This window comes from Artemia sp. Qi Xiang Cuo, chromosome 12 (assembly GCF_049724085.1).
Source record: "Artemia sp. Qi Xiang Cuo chromosome 12, ASM4972408v1, whole genome shotgun sequence".
NCBI lineage: Eukaryota > Metazoa > Arthropoda > Branchiopoda > Anostraca > Artemiidae > Artemia > Artemia sp. Qi Xiang Cuo.
In genome coordinates, this window is record NC_142805.1 from 15,849,911 (window position 1) to 15,873,032 (window position 23,122).

The 23,122-nt window shown below is 35.8% G+C and overlaps 1 protein-coding gene and 1 pseudogene across 1 annotated transcript in view; both read left to right on the plus strand.

The window, feature by feature from the left end:
- Positions 1-23,122, plus strand: part of LOC148945829 (CDP-diacylglycerol--inositol 3-phosphatidyltransferase-like) — a 76,331-nt gene that overhangs the window by 48,552 nt on the left and 4,657 nt on the right. The window contains exon 4 of the mRNA XM_089097719.1: positions 17,854-18,017. Coding sequence (XP_088953845.1) covers positions 17,854-18,017 — 164 coding nt within the window. The remainder of the gene's footprint in view (positions 1-17,853; positions 18,018-23,122) is intronic.
- Positions 26-13,028, plus strand: LOC148945831 (uncharacterized; annotated as a pseudogene).

The following is a 23,122-nucleotide window of genomic DNA, read 5'->3' on the forward strand; positions in this document are numbered from 1 at the left end:
TTTGTTATAGCCATTCGTTCTTGCCATGTGGTAAGGCACACGGGTCCGGTGGTTGAATCCTTGAAAAATCCTATCAAGCTAGGTCACAAAACAGGTTTAAAAGCAGTCGTGACAAGTAAAAAAAAACTATAGGGCCGATTGAAATTTTACTTCTCAATCAGCACCAGAATTTCATCGAATGTATTTTTATATAATATCCTTTGAGAGCCCATCCGTATTCAACGGTACCCCCCTCCCCAAAAAAGAATTAAGATTATTCTTAACATTTTGAAAAGGCTATGTTTTCTCGTCTCCTTACTTTTCTAAAATCTGAAAATTTTCTTCAAAATTTTCAATTTAGTTTCTGAATGAAGCACTCCACTGAACACTCCTGTATGATCCTTTTGAATTTTATACGTTCTGCGTTAGATTCGGGATTAATTCCGGCTGCTGTATTCCTGGATTCGATTCCTTAACCCATAAAATTCTTCTATCGAAGATGTATCATTTTGGCTTAAGGGGAAATGTTTTTGCTTTTTCGTTCACCCTCACAAGTGAATTTTTCCCAGGGTTCAGTTTCAGGGGCTGGGCTATTTTTGATTTATGTAAATAATCTTTTTTATGTAATAAGAAAGCAAAAACTTATTAATTGCTGTTGCCATCCTAAGCCTTCGCTTGCCCATAGTGGCAACTATAGTTCGCCTTCTTCTGATGTCCTTGTTTGTTTTGCTGATGACAGTACACTTGGCACTTCGGGAAACTGCGAATCAGAGCTTCGATTAAATTTTGAAAAAATCCAGTTTTTTGATTTTTTCGCGTGTTTCTCAGGTTTATCCCCAGTTTTCTTAAATTTACCCACCAAATGGGATAACTCATAGATCTGAAGATTGATATATTCGTTTTTTGGACATTCTTGTTGATAAAAACCCGTCTTTCAAGTGTCACATTGATTTGACTAAAATGAAGAAATGCAAAAGTCTCGGTATTTAAGGAAACTTAAACATACTTTTCCTGGATCCATTTTGAAAATCCATTTTCACTGCTTGATCCAGTTTTACATTTCTTACTGTCCAATAGTATGGATGCCAACCTTTACTTTACTTTTAAAACCACTTTCTAAGGTTTACAATAAAGCCAGAACCTCATTCAGGAAACTGTTCGTTCAGGAGTTATCCCATTACTTGATCCCAAGTCACTGTATGTACTTTCGTGTGCATGTTCTACTTTTTCTCAGCTTCATGGTGACCTCCCCGGGGAGGTACCGTAAGGGGCTAGATGCGCCCAGGGGAGAATATAGAACAAAATCTTGGGGGAAGCCTAATGCGACGGGCACCGATGAGCAAACTCTTGGGGGGGGGCAATGTGACAAAGGTGTAATATTTGACTAAATTGACAAATTTATTCTAGAAAAGGAGTGAAAAAAGAAAAAAACAGGGAATTAGGGTGCCATAAAAAATCTGGATCCGTCAATGCCTCCCCCGACCCCAAAGTGTTCCGCTGTCTTTTACCTCTGATCAGATTTTAGTCTTTTAATGGCGAGTCATATTGTATGGAATAAGTTGCCTGAATCAGCTTGAAGGTGCCACTCATTTGTTTTGTTCAAAAAATTGTAACAAATTTTTTTATCTATTTATTTATATATTTGTTATTATCTTATTGGAGTCTATTTGATATACTTAATTAATTAGTCTGTTCAATCTGCTTAGTTTTGTTTTCTATAGTTTTATTTTATTTATATTTTTTTTTCTCCTTTTTGTTCTTCTCTCTGTGAGTAAATTATTTTTTTTTCCTCTGAGTAAGTGACTCGTTTGTTTTCCCTCTTCTTTACAGGCCAATGAGACTTTGGGGGAATAGTAAAATGTAATATTGTATATATATTTCATGATGAATAAATCTTATCTCTTTAATCTTATCTTATTTGCCTGTCACTGACTTACATTTTTACTTTTTACTGAATGCTTATGAATAATCTGCATTTTTTCAAGATTGGTGACGAATGTTAGTTTAGATCGTTATCCCTTATGAGAGGTTTTTCCCTGCATGTCAAAACATTCATTGAAATGTGTATCGTATTCAGCAAGCCCACAAAAATTTATGAATAAAAGATGAAAGCCTCCTCCATGGACTCAATTTATTTGGGGAAGAGGATGGGCGTGACCCTTTCAAATTTGACTTGATCAACACAACATTCTGATGGTTCTGTTTTGGGAGGGGGGACTAGATTTAACCAGTAATAATTTTGCTAAGCTTTTTTGCTTTAGCAAAACATTTTACTAACTCTTCCTGACGTTTGGGAAATGGGTTTGGGAATCCCCATCTTATGATGCCCCTGGCCTCTTCTTGTTTCTTGTAAAATACTGTAAATATCCTTTAAATTGAATTTAAAAAAAAAAACTTTGGAAAAATCAAATTACTACACTAATTTATTAAAATCTTTTAAAGTATCGATTGGCCTTGTCGACAAGGAAAGTAGGATAAGGAGGTTTCAACTCATAGTTAGAAACCTAGAATCTGAACCTCTAACCAAGGAAAGCAGCACCAAAGCTGAACTGTTTTTTTTTTTTTTTTTTTTTTTTTTTTGTGTGTGTAGAACCCTCAGCCAAAAACACTTAGCCCCCAGGCAAGGGCGTATTCTGGATTTTTTTTCGGAGGGTGTTTTTGCACACAAAAAAAATCATCAAACATTTTTACGTACATTTTTGTTACGTATTTACGAGTCAGGCATAAATTTCTAGGGGCTGGAACCCGGTACCCCCCCCCCCGCCCTGGAAACGGCTTTGCCTCCAGGCTAAACGTCCGTCTCTATTTATCTGCAGGCTCACGAGAGATTTTGAAGATTTTACAAATATACTTTTTAAGGCCACGGGTACCTACCCCCCCCCCAAACTATACAACGATTCACCGGCTCTTCTGTAAAAGCTGACACGCAAAGGAATTTGTTGCTCATTTATCCCACAATAGTCTCCAGGCTTTAATCCGAGGTGCAATACTTTATTGTACTGTATCTGTTGTATCAAATCCATTGGGCTACGCCCTGTTAGATATTTATTAACCTTGTTATTTATGATATAAATCATAACCATATTTATAAATGTATTTAGTACGCATGTTTTTGTCAACTTTATTATTAAACTTAATGTCTTTTGATTTAATTTAGTATTCCCTTGACTCCCCTGAAAAATTCAACCTAATACCCTTTACCGTCCCGGAGATATTTCGGACAGGACTTTTCCCAACCTTGATGCACGTAGCCTCTTTTGGTTTTGTTCAGCACCCTCCTCAATATTACCTGAAAGTTTCAATTGAAAGCAAATATATACATGATGCCATTACTAAGGTAGGGACAAGGTGAACCCACTACTGATGTCATTTTTATACTCTTTCTAAACATAATTTCTTCCGCTTAATTTTTAAATTTTTTTTTTATTTTGGCTACTATGGGCTGTGGTTCCTTCTTTATGGGTTGCAGATAATATATATTACCCGCAGAAAAAATGCTTTGGCTTTTTCATAGCTTTATCCAGCAAAGAACGAACCATTGGAAAGAAATCATAGGTACCATTCCTGAATTAGAATCAAATGAATATCCATTCGCGAAAAACTACGTTTTAAAATGTCCATCCATCTTTATTTTCACTTTTAAACTACCCTTTATAATCTAATTATTTTCTTTAACCACATATCAAGAAGTTTACTGTTAGTGATGTTTACTGTAGCTAAAAGGACTTCTGAGTCCCTATTCCTGTCTTGTCTTGCCTAAGGGTAATAACCTTGACAACTTTATAACTTAGACAATTTTAGATTTACTTGTAATTAAATGATCAAGTTGTTTTCAGCTTAGAGTAAGGAGCACACAAAAAATTAAAACGAACAGAAAATATGCCTTATGTGAAGTGGGTTACCTCCTCAATACCTCGCCCCTTACGCTAAAATTTTTAGAACTTTAAAAAGCTCCTTATTTTAATTAAACGGCTCTTGTGTTTCAGGAGTTGTTCTTAAAGAATTAGAACAAAGAGTCAAACTTTAGCGTAAAGAGCGAAGTATTGAGGAGGGGAAAACCCCTCTCATATACGGAATAATTTCTGTTCATTTTAAGTTTTGATGTTGCTCCTTACTTTCAGTTGCAAAAACTTGTTTTTTTTTTTTAATTAATTTGTGATCATTTTTCTAATAATGCCGGAAAATCCAGCTCCCCTCCATTGAAAGTTCCTCCCACGTAAAATACCCTCATCCCCGGAAGTTTCCCCTCGTCCCGGGAAGTTTCCCCTGGACAATTCTATCCGCGCTAAAATTCTCCTACAAAATTTCTTGCGGACGATTCCACCTGAAAATTCTCTTTAACATACTTTCATTTGAAGTAGACTCTTTTCTGATTTCTGATTACATTTCAAATCTTGCGGGAACTTCCCCTCCCCCAGTGGCAAGTTAATCCCGCGGATAACTATCCCAAAGAGAATTTTTACCGTTGAAATCCCCCCCCCCCCTCCACGAAACAATGCTCCAGATAATTCCCACTCTGAAAATTCCCTCATCTGAAAACTTCCCTAGAACGTCTCCAAGTGTAAAATTGATTCGGCAAAGACAAAGTAAGAAAAAATATAAGAATTTATTATAGGAATTCTGGCAAATTCTCCCATTGTAAAACTCCCCCTGGAAAGTTCATTCCCCAGAAACTTCTAACCCCACGGAAAATTCTCATCGTGGTAAATCCCGCCAAACAGACATTCCCCCTGCCCCCTCCCCCCAAAAAATGTCAGTTTACTTTCCAATAACAAGTACTACAATTAAGTAAGGGCAAATTTCGTAGCCTACAGCCCTTTCCCCTGATGCTGTAGGGGTCTTGTTATCCCAAAAGGCATAGTTTTTGGATCTCTCACCCATGCTGAACAAAATTTTGATCGGACGACTTTGGGGAAAAGACAGCGTGGGAGGAGACTACTTGCCCTCCAATATTTTTGGTCACTCAAAAAGGGCACTGGAACTTTTGATTTCCGATCAAATGTTCTTATTCAGTCTCCTGATCTTCTAGAATCACTGGTACGACACCATCACACCTGGGGAAATTAAAAAAAAAAACACAAATAAACAAATAGCTCTTTACGCTAAAGTTTTTTTTAGTACTTTCAAAATCGCTATTTATTCTAATTAAACGGCCAGTGTAATGAAGGGGTCATTCTTAAGGAACCGGAACAAATTATGAAGTTTAGCGTAACGAGTGAGATATTGACTAGGGCGCGAATCCCCTCATATACGTAGTAATTTCTGTTCGTTTTAAGTTTTAATGTTTCTCCTAACTTTCAGTTGAAAAACTGTTTTTTATTTAATTTCTAATCGTTTTTCAAATAATGCTGGGAAATCCAGCGTCCCCTTCATGGAAAATTCCCTTCCCCCTTGAAAAATTCCTCCATGGAAGGGTCTTCCAACGTTTTTCTTTTTATTTAATCGTATATAGGAGCTTGAAACCTCTACAGTTTGGTTCTTTAATATGCTGAGTCTGGGGGCGTGATTTTGATTAGGACCGCGAGACCTTTTAGGGTTCTCCCCCCCCCACTCCGCTTTTTCGAAAATTGGAGGAATTTTCGAAAATTGGAAAAAGGTTCGTTTAATATATTCGTTTAATAAGATTGTTCATAATTAATATAACTTTTCATTTGAGGATGTGAAAAAAACCGTCTAGATAAGTCACGACTTTGGGAAAACGCTTGTTTTTGGAGAACATATTTTGGAAAAACATTTTCGTATGAATGACGCCATAATGCCCAGACTTCCAGTTCCCTAAGGATTTTGCTTTCTGCTGCTAACAAAATAAAGGGAAAGTAAGGTCGTTTTGCGAAAGACATAAAAAAAACTGTCTATCCTTTCATCGAGCAAGGGTCGGTGCCCTGCTACTCTATTTATATATCTAGTTCCAGAAGCAGGTTAATATATAAATTTACTTCTATCTAGCTTCCCATAGCAAGGTTTCCTATCTAGCTTCCCTATCTTTGCAAGGCTTCAAATTATCCCGGTTTGAGTTTAGTTTGTAACTCATTTGGAAAAGAAACCATACAATGGATATGGTGATGGATTGATAAATGAGATGAATGCTATTTCTAAACAATAATAAAATATCTAATACGACGGATTACTGGGATACTACCCTTTCCTAATTTTTGCTGCTTTAATTTTTTTCGTTGCTATTTATTTGTTTTCTGTTTTTGATCGTTGTTTTGTGTCTTCTTTTTTTGGGTGTTTCATGACGTGTTCATGCTTTTTTGTGTGTGTCATATATATATATATATATATATATATATATATATATATATATATATATATATATATATATATATATTATGTTGTTTTGTGTCTGTTTATGTGGTGTGTTGTGTTGTTTTGTGTTGTTTATATATATATTATGTTGTTTTGTGTCTTCTTTTTTTGGGTGTTTCATGACGTGTTCATGCTTTTTTGTGTGTGTCATATATATATATATATGTATATATATATATATATATATATATATATATATATATATTCAGATGAATTAAAATTGAATTGAAAATCAAGTATTTTACAATAGGTTGCATCAAGACGTGGCTAACTGTAGACAGAGAAAAGCCAAGGTAGATAGTCCAAGGGATTGAGAGGCAAATGTTTAAATGGCTGCGGCACGGGTAAATGGCTGCGTCACGGGTAAATGGCGGGAGTAAGTATGAGTCTCTTATTGGACACATACTTGTTTGTTAGTTAATTTGTTAGTTACTTGTTTGTTAGTTATATATATGTTATATATATATATATATATATATATATATATATATATATATATATATATATATATATATATATATATATATATATATATATATATATATATATATATATATATATATATAACATATATATATATAACTAACAAACAAACAAGTAACTAACAAATTAACTAACAAACAAGTATGTGTCCAGTGAGAGAGTCATACTTACTCCCGCCATTTACCCGTCACGCAGCCATTTACCCGTGCCGCAGCCATTTAAACATTTGCCTCTCAATCCCTTGGACTATCTACCTTGGCTTTTCTCTTTCTACAGTTAGCCACGTCTTGATGCAACCTATTGTAAAATACTTGATTTTCAATTCAATTTTAATTCATCTGAATTTTACTGCTGCTTTGGTATCACAGTAGAAAAAAAATTATTTCTTTCAAAACTTAATCAAAAAATTTTCAGATGAAATACATTTGAATATTCAAATAAAATATCAAAGGGAAAAGAGAGGGACAAATATTCGAATATACGTGATTTGAATATGGTAAAATTATATTTGTTTCTTGCTTTTCTTTAGCTGTTCCTTTTTTTAACCTAAAGAGAACATAAAATAAATTGAGTGTAAGGCATAAGTTACCGCTGGGGAACCTCCACAGTAATGGTAAGTTTCAAATCAAACTTGTCTTCTGGTTGTTCACAAGCTGATAGGTTCTGGTATACTAAGTATTTTTTTTTTATCAAAGCTAGTCTATCCTAAAAGAGTTCGATTCAGAAAAATATTTTATAAGGCACTCAATTTTGAGTGCGCCTCTCCAAAATACGTATCTCCAATAAGTAATAATAAAGAGGAATCAATATGTAAAAAGTTGATTTTTTTTACACTGAAATCATAAACTGGGAATAATCTAAAAAAAATAAAATAAAACAACGAGTCTCTGGCCGGTAGACAACAGAAAAGACAACAATCATGACGGATGTTTCGTCTGCATAAAAATAGGTGTGGTCAATGTTAAAATAGTTGTAATTGAAACCATAACCATTTAACAGAGAAAAGGGATAAAATAAAAATAAATAAAAAGATCTACCCAATATATACAAATGTTATTTCCAATTATCCAATACTTACTTTGCAATCGAGAACTGATACCCAATGCTGTATCCTTAGGTATGACGAATACTGCATCTGTTTCTTTGTCCAAATTAACTTTTAGGATTTGCTTCGAAATAGCTTCAGAATGTAATCCAGCAATTTCTTGGAAAGTCGATTTTGGTATGCAGAAATATGCAAGAGTAGGCTCATATGCTGGGGAAGAAGGGTTTTGTACATATCTATGTTTTTTTTTCTTCTGTACCTTAATGTGGCAATACTGTGTTTTGATTCTTAGAGTACACAGAAGAGAGGCACGTACGAAGCAATTTCTCTAAGGGGGAGGGTGGCAATCTTCCGTGATCCTTTGCGTGAAAAAGTAGAAATGAAAGTACACAAGAGCCATTAAACGAAGATGTGGTTTTAGGATGAAACTTTTGAAGAAACTAAATGATCTAAAGCCGAACTGGCCAGCCATGACAGAAAACAAAGAAATGAATATAAAAACGACAAATGGATCTATTTCGCCGGATCTATAAATGGAATATTTCGCCCGTCTACAACAAGGTGTCTTCAGCGTAGAAAAAAAGAAACAAGAAACTAAAACAAAAAAATATAACTAAAAATATATATATATATAAAACTAAAATAGACTAACACAAAATATATAATATACAATTACTTACATTTATAATTACTTACATTTGTAAATGTAAGCAGTTGTATATTATATATTACATGTTGTATAGGGGCGAAATATTCGTTTGATTTTTTTGTTTGTTTGTTTGTTTCTCTTCGTTATCATTTACTGGCCATAGACCCGTTTGTCGTCTTTATATTAATTTCTTTGTTTTCTTTTAAGAAAGTTACTCAGGAATCAACCAATTAATATACAATGCATTTTGCCCAGATATCAAGAACGGCATATCAACTTTAATTGTAGTGTATTTTGGTTAAATAGCCTTCGTTGGTTTGTGTTTTAGGTCCGTACTGCATCCATCTGAGGATCCTTTCTTATTATATTTATTGTTTGCGACCACATTATTCTGACATATTTGATATCTTATATTAATAAACGTACAATAATTGTACATATATTTATCCGTAAATTACTTCTCGAAAACGGCATTTTTATTATTTTTCTTAAAGTCTTTATGCTACCATTTTCTGTTCTAAAAAAATGATCTAGGTAGGTCATGACTCTGGTAAAATTCGTTTCCCCCTCTCATCCCCATTAATATTTTTCCTAAATCGTCTGCTTGAAAGGTTGAAAGCCTTTAGCATAAGTAGGAGGATTTTCAAAACCTTTTTTTTTTGTTGACAAAGCAATTGGCTCCGAGTTTCTAGGTTGAAAGCCTTGAGCATAAGTAGGAGGAGTTTCAAAACCCAATTTCTTGTTGACAAAGCAATTGGCTCCGAGTTTCTAGGTTGAAAGCGTTGAGCACAAGTAGGAGGAATTTCAAAACCCAATTTTTTGTTGAAAAAGCAATTGGCTCCGAGTTTCTAGGTTGAAAGCCTTAGGCATAAGTAGGAGCAGTTTCAAAGCCCAATTTTTTTGTTGACAAAGCAATTGGCTCCAAGTTTCTTGGTTGAAAGCCTTGAGTATAAGTAGGAGGAGTTTCAAAACCCAATTTTTTGTTGAAAAAGCAATTGGCTCCGAGTTTCTAGGTTGAAAGCCTTAGGCATAAGTAGGAGCAGTTTCAAAGCCCAATTTTTTTGTTGACAAAGCAATTGGCTCCAAGTTTCTAGGTTGAAAGTCTTGAGTATAAGTAGGAGGAGTTTCAAAACCCAACTTTTTTGTTGAGAAACCAATTGGCTCCGAGTTTCTAGGTTGAAAGCCTTGAGCATAAGTAGGAGGAATTTCAAAACCCAATTTTTTGTTGACAAAGCAATTGGCTCCGAGTTTCTAGGTTGAAAGCCTTAGGCATAAGTAGGAGCAGTTTCAAAGCCCAATTTTTTTGTTGACAAAACAATTGGCTCCGAGTTTCTAGGTTGAAAGCCTTGAGCATAAGTAGGAGGATTTTCAAAACCCAATTTCTTGTTGAAAAAGCAATTGGCTCCGAGTTTCTAGGTTGAAAGCCTTAGGCATAAGTAGGAGCAGTTTCAAAGCCCAATTTTTTTGTTGACAAAGCAATTGGCTCCAAGTTTCTAGGTTGAAAGCCTTGAGTATAAGTAGGAGGAGTTTCAAACCCCAACTTTTTTGTTGAGAAACCAATTGGCTCCGAGTTTCTAGGTTGAAAGCCTTGAGCATAAGTAGGAGGAATTTCAAAACCCAATTTTTGTTGAAAAAGCAATTGGCTCCCAGTTTCTAGGTTGAAAGCCTTGAGCATAAGTAGGAGGAGTTTCAAAACCCAATTTCTATGTTGACAAAGCAATTGGCTCCGAGTTTCTAGGTTGAAAGCCTTAGGCATAAGTAGGAGGAGTTTCAAACCCCAATTTTTTTGTTGACAAAGCAATTGGCTCCGAGTTTCTAGGTTGAAAGCCTTGAGCATAAGGAGGAGGAGTTTCAAAACGCAATTTTTTGTTGACAAAGCAATTGGCTCAGAATTTCTAGGTTGAAAGCCTTGAGCATAAGTAGGAGGAGTTTCAAAACCCGATTTTGTTTTGACAAGGCAATTGGCTCCGAGTTTCTAGGTTGAAAGCCTTGAGCATAAGTAGGAGGAGTTTCAAACCCCAATTTTTATGTTGACAAAGCAATTGGCTCCGAGTTTCTAGGTTGAAAGCCTTGAGCATAAGTAGGAGGAGTTTCAAAACCCAATTTTTTGTTGAAAAAGCAATTGGCTCCGAGTTTCTAGGTTGAAAGCCTTAGGCATAAGTAGGAGCAGTTTCAAAGCCCAATTTTTTTGTTGACAAAGCAATTGGCTCCAAGTTTCTTGGTTGAAAGCCTTGAGTATAAGTAGGAGGAGTTTCAAAACCCAACTTTTTTGTTGACAAAGCAATTGGCTCCAAGTTTCTAGGTTGAAAGCCTTGAGGATAAGTAGGAGGAGTTTCAAACCCCAACTTTTTTGTTGAGAAACCAATTGGCTCCGAGTTTCTAGGTTGAAAGCCTTGAGCATAAGTAGGAGGAATTTCAAAACCCAATTTTTTGTTGACAAAGCAATTGGCTCCCAGTTTCTAGGTTAAAAGCCTTGAGCATAAGTAGGAGGAGTTTCAAAACCCAATTTATATGTTGACAAAGCAATTGGCTCCGAGTTTCTAGGTTGAAAGCCTTAGGCATAAGTAGGAGGAGTTTCAAACCCCAATTTTTTTGTTGACAAAGCAATTGGCTCCGAGTTTCTAGGTTGAAAGCCTTGAGCATAAGTAGGAGGAGTTTCAAAACGCAATTTTTTGTTGACAAAGCAATTGGCTCAGAATTTCTAGGTTGAAAGCCTTGAGCATAAGTAGGAGGAGTTTCAAAACCCGATTTTGTTTTGACAAGGCACTTGGCTCCGAGTTTCTAGGTTGAAAGCCTTGAGCATAAGTAGGAAGAGTTTCAAAACCCAATTTTTTTGTTGACAAAGCAATTGGCTCCGAGTTTCTAGGTTGAAAGCCTTGAGCATAAGTAGGAGGAGTTTCAAAACCCAATTTATTGTTGAAAAAGCAATTGGCTCCGAGTTTCTAGGTTGAAAGCCTTAGGCATAAGTAGGAGCAGTTTCAAAGCCCAATTTTTTTGTTGACAAAGCAATTGGCTCCAAGTTTCTTGGTTGAAAGCCTTGAGTATAAGTATGAGGAGTTTCAAAACCCAACTTATTTGCTGAGAAACCAATTGGCTCCGAGTTTCTAGGTTGAAAGCCTTGAGCATAAGTAGGAGGAATTTCAAAACCCAATTTTTTGTTGACAAAGCAAGTGGCTCCCAGTTTCTAGGTTTAAAGCCTTGAGCATAAGTAGGAGGAGTTTCAAAACCCAATTTATATGTTGACAAAGCAATTGGCTCCGAGTTTCTAGGTTGAAAGCCTTAGGCATAAGTAGGAGGAGTTTCAAAACCCGATTTTGTTTTGACAAGGCACTTGGCTCCGAGTTTCTAGGTTGAAAGCCTTGAGCATAAGTAGGAAAAGTTTCAAAACCCAATTTTTTTGTTGACAAAGCAAGTGGCTCCGAGTTTCTAGGTTTGAAAGCCTTGAGCATAAACAGGAGGAGTTTCAAAACCCAATTTTTGTTGACAAAGCAATTGGCTCCGAGTTTCTTGGTTTAAAGCCTTGAGCATAAGTAGGAGGAGTTTCAAAACCCACTTTTTTTGTTGACAAAGCAATTGGCTCAGAGTTTCTAGGTTGAAAGCCTTGAGCATAAGTCGGAGGAGTTTCAAAACACAATTTTTTGTTGACAAAGCAATTGGCTCCGAGTTTCTAGGTTGAAAGCCTTGTGCATATGTAGGAGGAGTTTCAAAACCCAATTTTTTTGTTCACAAAGCAATTGGCTACGACTTTCTAGGTTGAAAGCCTTGAGCATAAATAGGAGGAGTTTCAAGACCCAATTTTTTTGTTGACAAAGCAATTGGCTCCGAGTTTCTAGGTTGAAAGCCTTGAGCATAAGTAGGAGGAGTTTCAAAACCCAATTTCTTGTTGAAAAAGCAATTGGCTCCAAGTTTCTAGGTTGAAAGCCTTAGGCATAAGTAGGAGCAGTTTCAAACCCCAATTTTTTTGTTGACAAAGCAATTGGCTCCGAGTTTCTAGGTTTAAAGCCTTGAGCATAAGTAGGAAAAGTTTCAAAACCCAATTTTTTTTTTGACAAAGCAAGTGGCTCCGAGTTTCTAGGTTTGAAAGCCTTGAGCATAAACAGGAGGAGTTTCAAAACCCAATTTTTGTTGACAAAGCAATTGGCTCCGAGTTTCTTGGTTGAAAGCCTTGAGCATAAGTAGGAGGAGTTTCAAAACCCAATTTTTTTGTTGACAAAGCAATTGGCTCAGAGGTTCTAGGTTGACAGCCTTCAGTATAAGTAGGAGGAGTTTCAAAACACAATTTTTTGTTGACAAAGCAATTGGCTCCGAGGTTCTTGGTTGAAAGCCTTGAGCATATGTAGGAGGAGTTTCAAAACCCAATTTTTTTGTTCACAAAGCAATTGGCTACGAGTTTCTAGGTTGAAAGCCTTGAGCATAATTAGGAGGAGTTTCAAGACCCAATTTTTTTGTTGACAAAGCAATTGGCTCCGAGTTTCTAGGTTGAAAGCCTTGAGAATAAGTAGGAGGAGTTTCAAAACCCAATTTCTTGTTGAAAAAGCAATTGGCTCCAAGTTTCTAGGTTGAAAGCCTTGGGCATAAGTAGGATCAGTTTCAAACCCCAATTTTTTTGTTGACAAAGCAATTGGCTCCGAGTTTCTAGGTTGAAAGCCTTGAGCATAAGTAGGAGGAGTTTCAAAACGCAATTTTTTGTTGACAAAGCAATTGGCTCAGACTTTCTAGGTTGAAAGCCTTGAGCATAAGTAGGAGGAGTTTCAAAACCCGATTTTGTTTTGACAAGGCACTTGGCTCCGAGTTTCTAGGTTGAAAGCCTTGAGCATAAGTAGGAAGAGTTTCAAAACCCAATTTTTTTGTTGACAAAGCAATTGGCTCCGAGTTTCTAGGTTGAAAGCCTTGAGCATAAGTAGGAGGAGTTTCAAAACCCAATTTCTTGTTGAAAAAGCAATTGGCTCCGAGTTTCTAGGTTGAAAGCCTTAGGCATAAGTAGGAGCAGTTTCAAAGCCCAATTTTTTTGTTGACAAAGCAATTGGCTCCAAGTTTCTTGGTTGAAAGCCTTGAGTATAAGTATGAGGAGTTTCAAAACCCAAATTATTTGATGAGAAAGCAATTGGCTCCGAGTTTCTAGGTTGAAAGCCTTGAGCATAAGTAGGAGGAATTTCAAAACCCAATTTTTTGTTGACAAAGCAATTGGCTCCCAGTTTCTAGGTTGAAAGCCTTGAGCATAAGTAGGAGGAGTTTCAAAACCCAATTTATATGTTGACAAAGCAATTGGCTCCGAGTTTCTCGGTTGAAAGCCGTAGGCATAAGTAGGAGGAGTTTCAAAACCCCATTTTGTTTTGACAAGGCAATTGGCTCCGAGTTTCTAGGTTGAAAGCCTTGAGCATAAGTAGGAAAAGTTTCAAAACCCAATTTTTTTGTTGACAAAGCAAGTGGCTCCGAGTTTCTAGGTTTGAAAGCCTTGAGCATAAACAGGAGGAGTTTCAAAACCCAATTTTTGTTGACAAAGCAATTGGCTCCGAGTTTCTTGGTTGAAAGCCTTGAGCATAAGTAGGAGGAGTTTCAAAACCCAATTTTTTTGTTGACAAAGCAATTGGCTCAGAGGTTCTAGGTTGACAGCCTTCAGTATAAGTAGGAGGAGTTTCAAAACACAATTTTTTGTTGACAAAGCAATTGGCTCCGAGTTTCTAGGTTGAAAGCCTTGAGCATATGTAGGAGGAGTTTCAAAACCCAATTTTTTTGTTGACAAAGCAATTGGCTACGACTTTCTAGGTTGAAAGCCTTGAGCATAAATAGGAGGAGTTTCAAGACCCAATTTTTTTGTTGACAAAGCAATTGGCTCCGAGTTTCTTGGTTTAAAGCCTTGAGCATAAGTAGGAGGAGTTTCAAAACCCAATTTTTTTGTTGACAAAGCAATTGGCTCCGAGTTTCTTGGTTGAAAGCCTTGAGCATAAGTAGGAGGAGTTTCAAAACCCAATTTTTTTGTTGACAAAGCAATTGGCTCAGAGTTTCTAGGTTGACAGCCTTCAGTATAAGTCGGAGGAGTTTCAAAACACAATTTTTTGTTGACAAAGCAATTGGCTCCGAGTTTCTAGGTTGAAAGCCTTGAGCATATGTAGGAGGAGTTTCAAAACCCAATTTTTTTGTTCACAAAGCAATTGGCTACGACTTTCTAGGTTGAAAGCCTTGAGCATAAATAGGAGGAGTTTCAAGACCCAATTTTTTTGTTGACAAAACAATTGGTTTCCGAGTTTCTAGGTTGAAAGCCTTGAGCATAAGTAGGAGGAGTTCCAAAACCCAATTTTTTTTGTTTACAAAGCAATTGGCTCCGAATTTCTAGGTTGAAAGCCTTGAGCATAAGTAGGAGAAGTTTCAAAGCCCCATTTTTTTGTTGCATTTTAATTGGGAGGGGGGGCACGAAGGGTCCATATCCAGATAGTCAAGGGCAGGGGCGTCCCGAGGGGGTCGGGTATGGGGTGCCCCCCAATTTTTGATATTCGGCAGAAATTTTGCAAAATCGGCCGAAATTTAGCAAAAATTTTTATTTCTGCAGAGAATTCGGCATAAATCAGGTAAGGATTCGGTAAAATTTACGAAGATCGCCCCTCAAATAAAACAAGCTTCAGGACGCCCCTGGTCAAGGGGCCTGGGATATGTAATTATTTTTTCTCCAGGTTATTGGGAGGCAACTGCCCCCTCCCCAAACGTCGCCCCTGGATGATTGTAAAAGTTTATGTATTTTACCTTTTTATGGAATTGTTAAATTTTAGAGGAGATTTTACGTATGGTTTCAGGCCATACTTTCGACGAATTGGAAATCCAAGCCCGGGAAATTTCGTTCGATTCTGTTGAATAGAAGAGCTTTAGTAAAGGTTTTATCCTTTTATGGTATACCAGACAAATACATTAAAGTGATTAGTGCTACTTACGAGAATAACAATGCTGCGGTTCAGGTAGGAAATGAGGTTAGCAGCTGATTTCGTATTAAATCAGGAGTTAAGCAGGGTTGTGTTCTATCCCCCTTTACATGGATTATTTTGATGGACTTTGTCTTAAGGAGCACAGAAAATGCAATGGGAGAGCATGGAATCAAATAGGGAAGTAAAACCTTCCTGGACTTAGATTATGCTGATGATTTAAGCATCCTAGATGAAAATGTAAGCAAAATGAATAAACTTTTAGTGGTTTTGCAAGTTCAGGGTGCTAGAATTGGTTTGAAAACTAATATTAAGAAGCCTAAGTCACTAAGACTAGGAACAAGTGAATATGAAAAGGTGACGTTGGGTAATGAAAAGATTGATCAGGTGGGCAGCTTCGCTTACCTTGGTAGTATTATTAGTAAAGATAGCGGGAGCAGTGAAGTTGTTAAAAGTAGAATAGCCAAGGCTCAGGGTGTTTTTTCACAGTTAAAAAAAGTTTGAAGGATAAGAAGATAAGTTTGCAAACCAAGATTAGAATATTAGAAGCTACAGTGATGACAGTGGTCAAATATGACCGCTCCGCTCCGAAAAGCGGATGAAGATTTGCTAGATATTTTCCAGAGAAATTGCTTAAGGATTGATCTGGGTACCCGGCTGACTGACCATATTTCAAACAATAGGCTATACGAAAAATGTGGTTCAATACCGATCTCTAGGGCTATAATGAAAGAAAGGTTGAGGTGGCTACGGTGCGCTGTGCGGATGAAGGATGACAGATTGTCGAAGATTGTTCTTTTCGGCCAACCGTCTAGGGCTAAACGGAAAGCAGGTCGTCCTCGTTTGGGGTGGGAGGGCGTCATAAAGAAAGATTTAAAGGAAATTGGAACTTCATGGGAGGGTGTGAAAAGGGAGGCTCTGAATAGACTGGGGTGGAGGAGGATCGTGCATAGCTGTGTTGGCCTCAGGTGGCTTGGTGCTGCGGTGAGTTGTTAGTAGTAGTAGTAGTAATAATGAAGACAAATAATAAAAGGATAAATAACAAATAAATAATAATTAAGTTCAAAGAACATTTTTAATGACACTGAAGAAACAACCGAAATAGGTTTAGAGGGTAAATTTCCTGTGAAAGAAGAAAAACACATAAATAACTCTCTTACTTAGATTAGGGTCCTCCCAAGCGATGGTTGTGCCAGGGGCCGAAACTTTTCAGTGGAGCGTCAAGACTTATCGCCTCTTTTTCTGGGGGCTGGCCTAGTGTGTGATGCTGTCTTCCCTTCAATCTAAGGCTGGACAGGGTCCAACACCATACATCCCATGGTTGGCAGCCTTCATTCATGTGGGTCATATGCCTTCTGTACCTCTATCAATTCATTCTGGTCTTATTAGTCATCAATTGTTATCCACTACTGCCCTTATCTGGGCATTTGTCACTGTTGATCCAGTGGATTGCAAGGATTCTATTGTAAGAAACTGTTTTTGACACTCAGTAATCGTTTTTCTCCTTTTTTAAATGGCTCCATGACTCCACGGCTCTATAAATAAGTACAGAAAATACATTACTACTACATAATCTGATTTACAGATTCTGGGGTTAATGTATAGACAAAAGAAAATAAGAAGAAACAAGATAAGAATAGTCATGTTCAATGTCAATAAAGTTTGATGGATTTGAGTGAAGATTTCGGGCTTAGTGGTTATGCCAAAGAGTATGAGCAACTTATGAGAGTGGAAACTGTCGACAAAAAAAACTACCAATTCCCTCTATCGTTTGACGACACTTGACTTTTTCAAGCTCTGTAATCATTTTTCTGTCGAAAACTGAGATAACACACTTATTATTACCCTAGTTTTACCAACTACACTAATAAAACTAATTATTCTTATGATTACAGTAAAAAGTTTCAAGTGTTGCCAGATGCCGGATGATGTTGATAGTTATTTTTTGTCGACACTAGCGCCAGTTCCCACTCTCATAAGCAACCCATACTCTTTGAGTTGTGCAATAACCAAATGACACAAAAGTGATGTTTTTTCGCTATATGGCACTTGCAGTATCATGTATCATGATGGAATTTATAAAAAGAACGTAAATATGTGAAGTACCTGTGTTCTTCATTATTTGTTCTGTGTTTTCTAATTGTCTTTCGTCCTAGAAAGTATAGTACCCTTCTGTTGTGCTCCCTCATTTTGTTGTTAAAACATACTTGGAACCAACTCCTTCTACACTAGTTGCAATGTAATAGTTGCATAGTGATCTTTTGCTCTTTTTTTTATAGTGCTCTGTCATTTCCTTTTTATAATAAGACAGGTTTTCTATAAATAATAATAATAATAATTAGCGGAAGTCATAAGTGTATGAGTTCATCTGAAAACCATTTTTTATCATATTTACCGTCCGTAATGCCATTCAAAAACCTAAATAAAATTCAGTGACTTTAAAATTTGATGACTTTCAATTAATTAACTTTTTCTAGGTCTTTACTCCTTGGAAAGGGGAGTCATAAATACATTGACCCGTCTGAAAACACATTCTTACGATTTTATTACACGTCTAGAACATTCCTTTTCACGATGTGTGCTGGCAACGAACTCTTCTACGCCATGTTATATCTCCTATACTTCACAGAAGGACCATTAGGTATTTTATTTATGTTCTTTAACTATTTTAGTTAGGTATTTTTGTTGGTTATCCTATCAATCAGATTTTTGATTACCCATTTAGTATCTTTTGATTTCTATATATGTTACCGTGAAAGTCTGAAATTGGTGAATGTCGATGCTCACCGGTGAATGTCCGAAATAAATTTTTCTCTCCTTGGATTTAGTCAGCGTTGCCAGTCAACTTTTTCAGTTTTATGCAAGGTTTGATGGTGATAGGTGAGATTAGGTTGCGTTAAATTTTTAACCCATTTCTGGGATTTATAACCTAATTTAACCTAACCCATAAACTAATTTTAACTTTTACCATCATTGCTTGCATAGGACAGATAAAGCTGACTCGCAAAACTAATTGAATCCAAACAGAAAAAAAGGAATTTCGGACATTCACCGGTGAATTTAGACATTAACCGAATTTCGGATATTCACAGTAACATTTATGTACATGAAATAGGATTAGTAGAGAACGGTTTCAAAGGTGATTTTACTAATTAACTGAATATTTTTTTGGTTACTTTTTTTATTATTTTTTTATAAAATAATTTTCAATATATTTATTAAAAAAAAAAAAAAATTACTAAATATTTGTTTTCTAATTCTAACAAAAACAACTATTTTTTCTTAGTATTTACGTATGTGTGTATACAGTTTTTTTTACAAGATATGAAAAAACTAGAAAAGAAGAAAAAAGTAGGATACGTACAGTCAGTGAAAACGAAAATTCAATGCAAATATTTTTGCCGAGACTCTACTCAACCGTCCTCATAAGAAAAAACTGTGAATTTTTTTATTCAGTTACCCTTACACCGTTGCTTGGAAAGGGTCTTACTTTTATTCTAGTGGTGTTTTTTTACGGTTTTTTTATTTATTTTTGTGTTTTTAAAGCTGTTTTTGCACTGAAGATGGTCGAGCGGAGGTCTTCACCCCATTTTTTGCATTACATTTTCATTTTCACTCGCTGTTATTATCCTCGTTTAAAAAAAATATCATGCTTAGCCAATGTGGTCTTCGCCAAAATATTTGCATTGCATTTTCATTTCACTGACTGTAAATATCCTCGTTTTTTTCTTATCTCGTCAAAAACTCTATACATACAGGCACAAATACTAAGAAAAAATAGTTGTTTTTGTTATAATTAGAAAAAAAAATGTCATGCTTAGCCAATGTAGTCCCAGAAATTATTTATAGAGTTTTTGTCCATCATAGTTGTAAAAATACAACACTGAGGAATCAAAAAAAAATTAAGAAAGAAACAATGAATCATCCAAAAATATATAATAATACTATGGTATAATAATAAAAGTATAATAAGTATAACAATATAATAATAATAGTATAATAAAGTATAATAATAATCATCAATAGAGAACAGTTTCAAACGTGCTTTCACTAGTAAACTGTTTCTAGTAACTCTCATTGTACCGCTGTGGTAATATTGGCAGCTTCAAATAAAGATGGTTTTCCCGAGATTCCTGGAAACTCTTTTCTTCTCGGTTACACGTCTCTAAAACCGCTGGAAAGCGAAAATAGGAAATTGGAAAGCGAAGACGGCACTTGAATTACGAAAACTAGTGGAATAGGTTTCAGGACCAATATCTAGCTCAGGGGTGGCCAACCCAAATTATTTACCGGGCCACTTTGGAAATACATCACTACTCCGCGGGCCGCATGTAAAATTATATATATCCCATATTAGATTTACCCCTATTATAGATATTTCTTGGAAGGATAAATTGAAAAATAGTGAATTTTTATTAATTATGTTTACTATTGTTTTTACATATAAACGTAGATAATATAATAATAATGATGTTACTAAATGTACATTGCAGGGCCGTATCCAGGATTTTTGTTCAGGGGGGTTTTACTAATTTTTGACTTTTTTTTTGGGGGGGGGGGTTACTAATTTTTTACTCAGTTTTCGACTAATTTTCGACTTATTTTAAAGTCGGTCAAAAATTTCGGGGGGGGGGGTCAAACCGGGTACCCCCCCCCCCCTGGATACGGCCTTGCCACATTGTAAAAAATATACAATACGAACAATAAAAAAATGAACAAATTAAAAAATAAAACCATAGAAAAATATTTATTTCACTAGTGCGATGTCTATTTCTCCACTTTTCACTTAGCTTTTGCAAGTCGATCTCAATTTGGGTATTTGCACATCGTAATTGGTATTGCAGGTTAGTGTCCGTTATGTTTGAGCGTGTTTTGTGTTTGGCAAATTTCATTTAAAAAAAAAAAAAAACGATTCGCAGGTGTAAGTTGAACCAAAAGCGCTAACAGCTTTTTGTGCCAAATTCCTTAAATTGGACGTAAATATGACGTATATGTTTCTTTTGCGACGTAAATGTTTAAAAAAAATCCATTTTTAATTCTGAATTTTCAAGCATGCGTTTTACTTCATTATTGCACTGTATGTCAATCAGATCCGTTTGGTGATATTCTGTGACAGACTCAATTTCAACATGAAAAGGCGGTGAATATATTACAAAAATTTTGGTGTATTTTTACCAAATCTAAATTATTGAATCGAATTTCAAAAGCATCTGCAAGTTTTCTTATTTCTTTTGCATTTTTGATATAATAGTTACATTTTGATTTCTTAAATTCTTTCAACAATGGAAAGTGGTGAGCATTATTAATTTCCGATTGCGATTCAAATAACAACACTTTCTCTGAAATGTTCTGATGTGATTAAATGTATTGACTATGAGGTTATCTTTTCCTTGCAATTATATATTTAATTTATTGAGTTTGTTGACAATATCCACGAAAAAAACATAAATCCAATAACCACTCATCATTTCTTAATTCTGGCACATACCTTTTTTGTCATTCATTTTTTGTCGTTTGTCATTCATAAGCAAATCAATTTCTTATCGTAACTGATAAAATCGCTGTAAACATCTTCCATGACTTAACTATCTGACTCGACTGAAGTACACAATGTCACCGCATTCAGAATCTAATTCTTTCAGAAAATCCCTAAATTGTCGTTTCGCAAGGGCTGATCGAGTGTAATACACTGTTTTTATAACTACTTGTATAACATACATTGATGATACTTGGGCTATACAACTTAATAATATAATACTGGGGCTATATACATTGATAAATAGCATTATTAAGAGTGAAACGTCGAATCTGTGATGTTCCAAGACGTGCGCGCATCATGAGGACGCAGAATATAGAAGTATGATAAATCTCGAGGGCCGCAAAAATTTTTACGGCGGGCCGCATGCGGGCCGCGGGTTGTCCACCCCTGATCTAGCTTATTCGCGTTTGTATTTAGGATTCTGTTTTCTTTTCGAAAGTTGTTTCTACTTTGTTTAATCTTACCTCAAAACGGATAATAATTCTTATTATTATTAATATCTTCAGCGTCGTTTTAATGTTGGAATAATAATTACCTTGTATAATAATAAATAATTGCTTTGCTCCACTCACAGAAATTTAATCACAGAAATATAACAGAAATTTATTGTTTCTTGTATCTCTTAGTCAGTTAATACTGCGCTATCTGTAAGATCAAATTGTTTTTATTAGATGGTGAAAATAAAATGTTGTAAGATTTCCACTTTAACCAAGGAAACTGGCTTTAAAAGGCTGCTGCACAGTCTATTTAAAATTTTCAAAAATATAGGTACCTTCTTTCTGTCAACCACAACTTATTTCTGGTACTTTTAAATCTCTAAAGATTGTCAAGATTTGTTAGTCTTCACAACGTACATAGATGGCGTTAAAAGCGTCGAAGACAACGCTTGGGTCATGAAAAACCAGTGGAATAAGTTTCAAGACCAATATCTAGCTTATCCACACTTTGGAATTGAAACTGACCTTCATTATTTCTGCCTCAAAAATTTTCTTTCACAAAAAAACAAAATATTCTATCAAGCAAAAACGTACCTTCTTTCTTTCAACCACAACTTATTTCTGGTACTTTTAAATCAGTAAAGATTGTCAGTATTTTAAGTGTTCACAACATCTATAGATGGCGGAAAAAGCGTCAAAGACGACGCTTGGATCACGAAAAACCATTAGAATAAGTTTCAGGGTCAATATCTAGCTTACCTGCACTTTGGAATTGGAACTGACCTTCATTATTTCTGCCTCAAAAATTTTCTTTCACAAAAAGTTACGTTCTTCCGCATTTTCGACCTGTTTGAAAAAGACGCGCCAGAAATGTGGTTTCTATTTCCACTTACCACGACCTGTCTGGACTGACTTTTCCGAAAAGTGGAACGTTTTTCCAAGTTGCGAAAACCTGAATGGAAAATTATTAATATCCGTTTTCATCCACGGAAACACATGGAAAGTGATTCCAGATCTGCTTTCCAAGTCGCGGAAACCGCCCTATAACGAAGACAAGGTTTTCTTCCTATACCAAACTGGCAGCTGAAGCAAATATTTTATATACTTATAAGATCAACCTTGAATGTCTTTAATATGAATTGTGAAAAAAAGAAAGAATTAGAGCAAGGGCGAGCAAATGCGAAACAACAAATGCATTATACACACTACCGAGGATATGACCATTAAATTAGTGCAAGTAACATACAATTTCCTAGATTTCTTAACAAAATTCCTTTAACATCTGTTTTAAGTTTTTTATTAAAAACCTTTACCTATTTTAGTTACGTATTTTAACGGACTGTTTGGATAGTTATCGGTTTCGTTTTAACTGTTCATGTATTTTTAATGGCACTGTTCTGGTCTTTTATTTAGCTAGGTTTTTTTTAGTTATTTAATTTATTTAGGTTTTAATTTCAGTTAGGTTCTGAAGTGTTGGCTCTCCAAAAAACGGAGGATTTGCTAGGTGTTTTCCAGAGGAATTTTCTACGGATTGTTTTGGGTACCCGACTGACCGACCGTATCTCAAACAGTAAGCTCTACAAGAAATGTGGTTCAATCCCGCTTTCTAGGGCTATAATGAGAGAAAGGTTGAGTTGGTTAGGACACGTTCAGCGGATGAAGGACTATAGATTGTCACATAGATTGCTCCTTGTTGGCCAACCGTCTAGGGCCAAACGAAAAGTCGGTCGTCCCCGAATGGGGTGGGAGGATGTCGTAAGGTTCGATTTA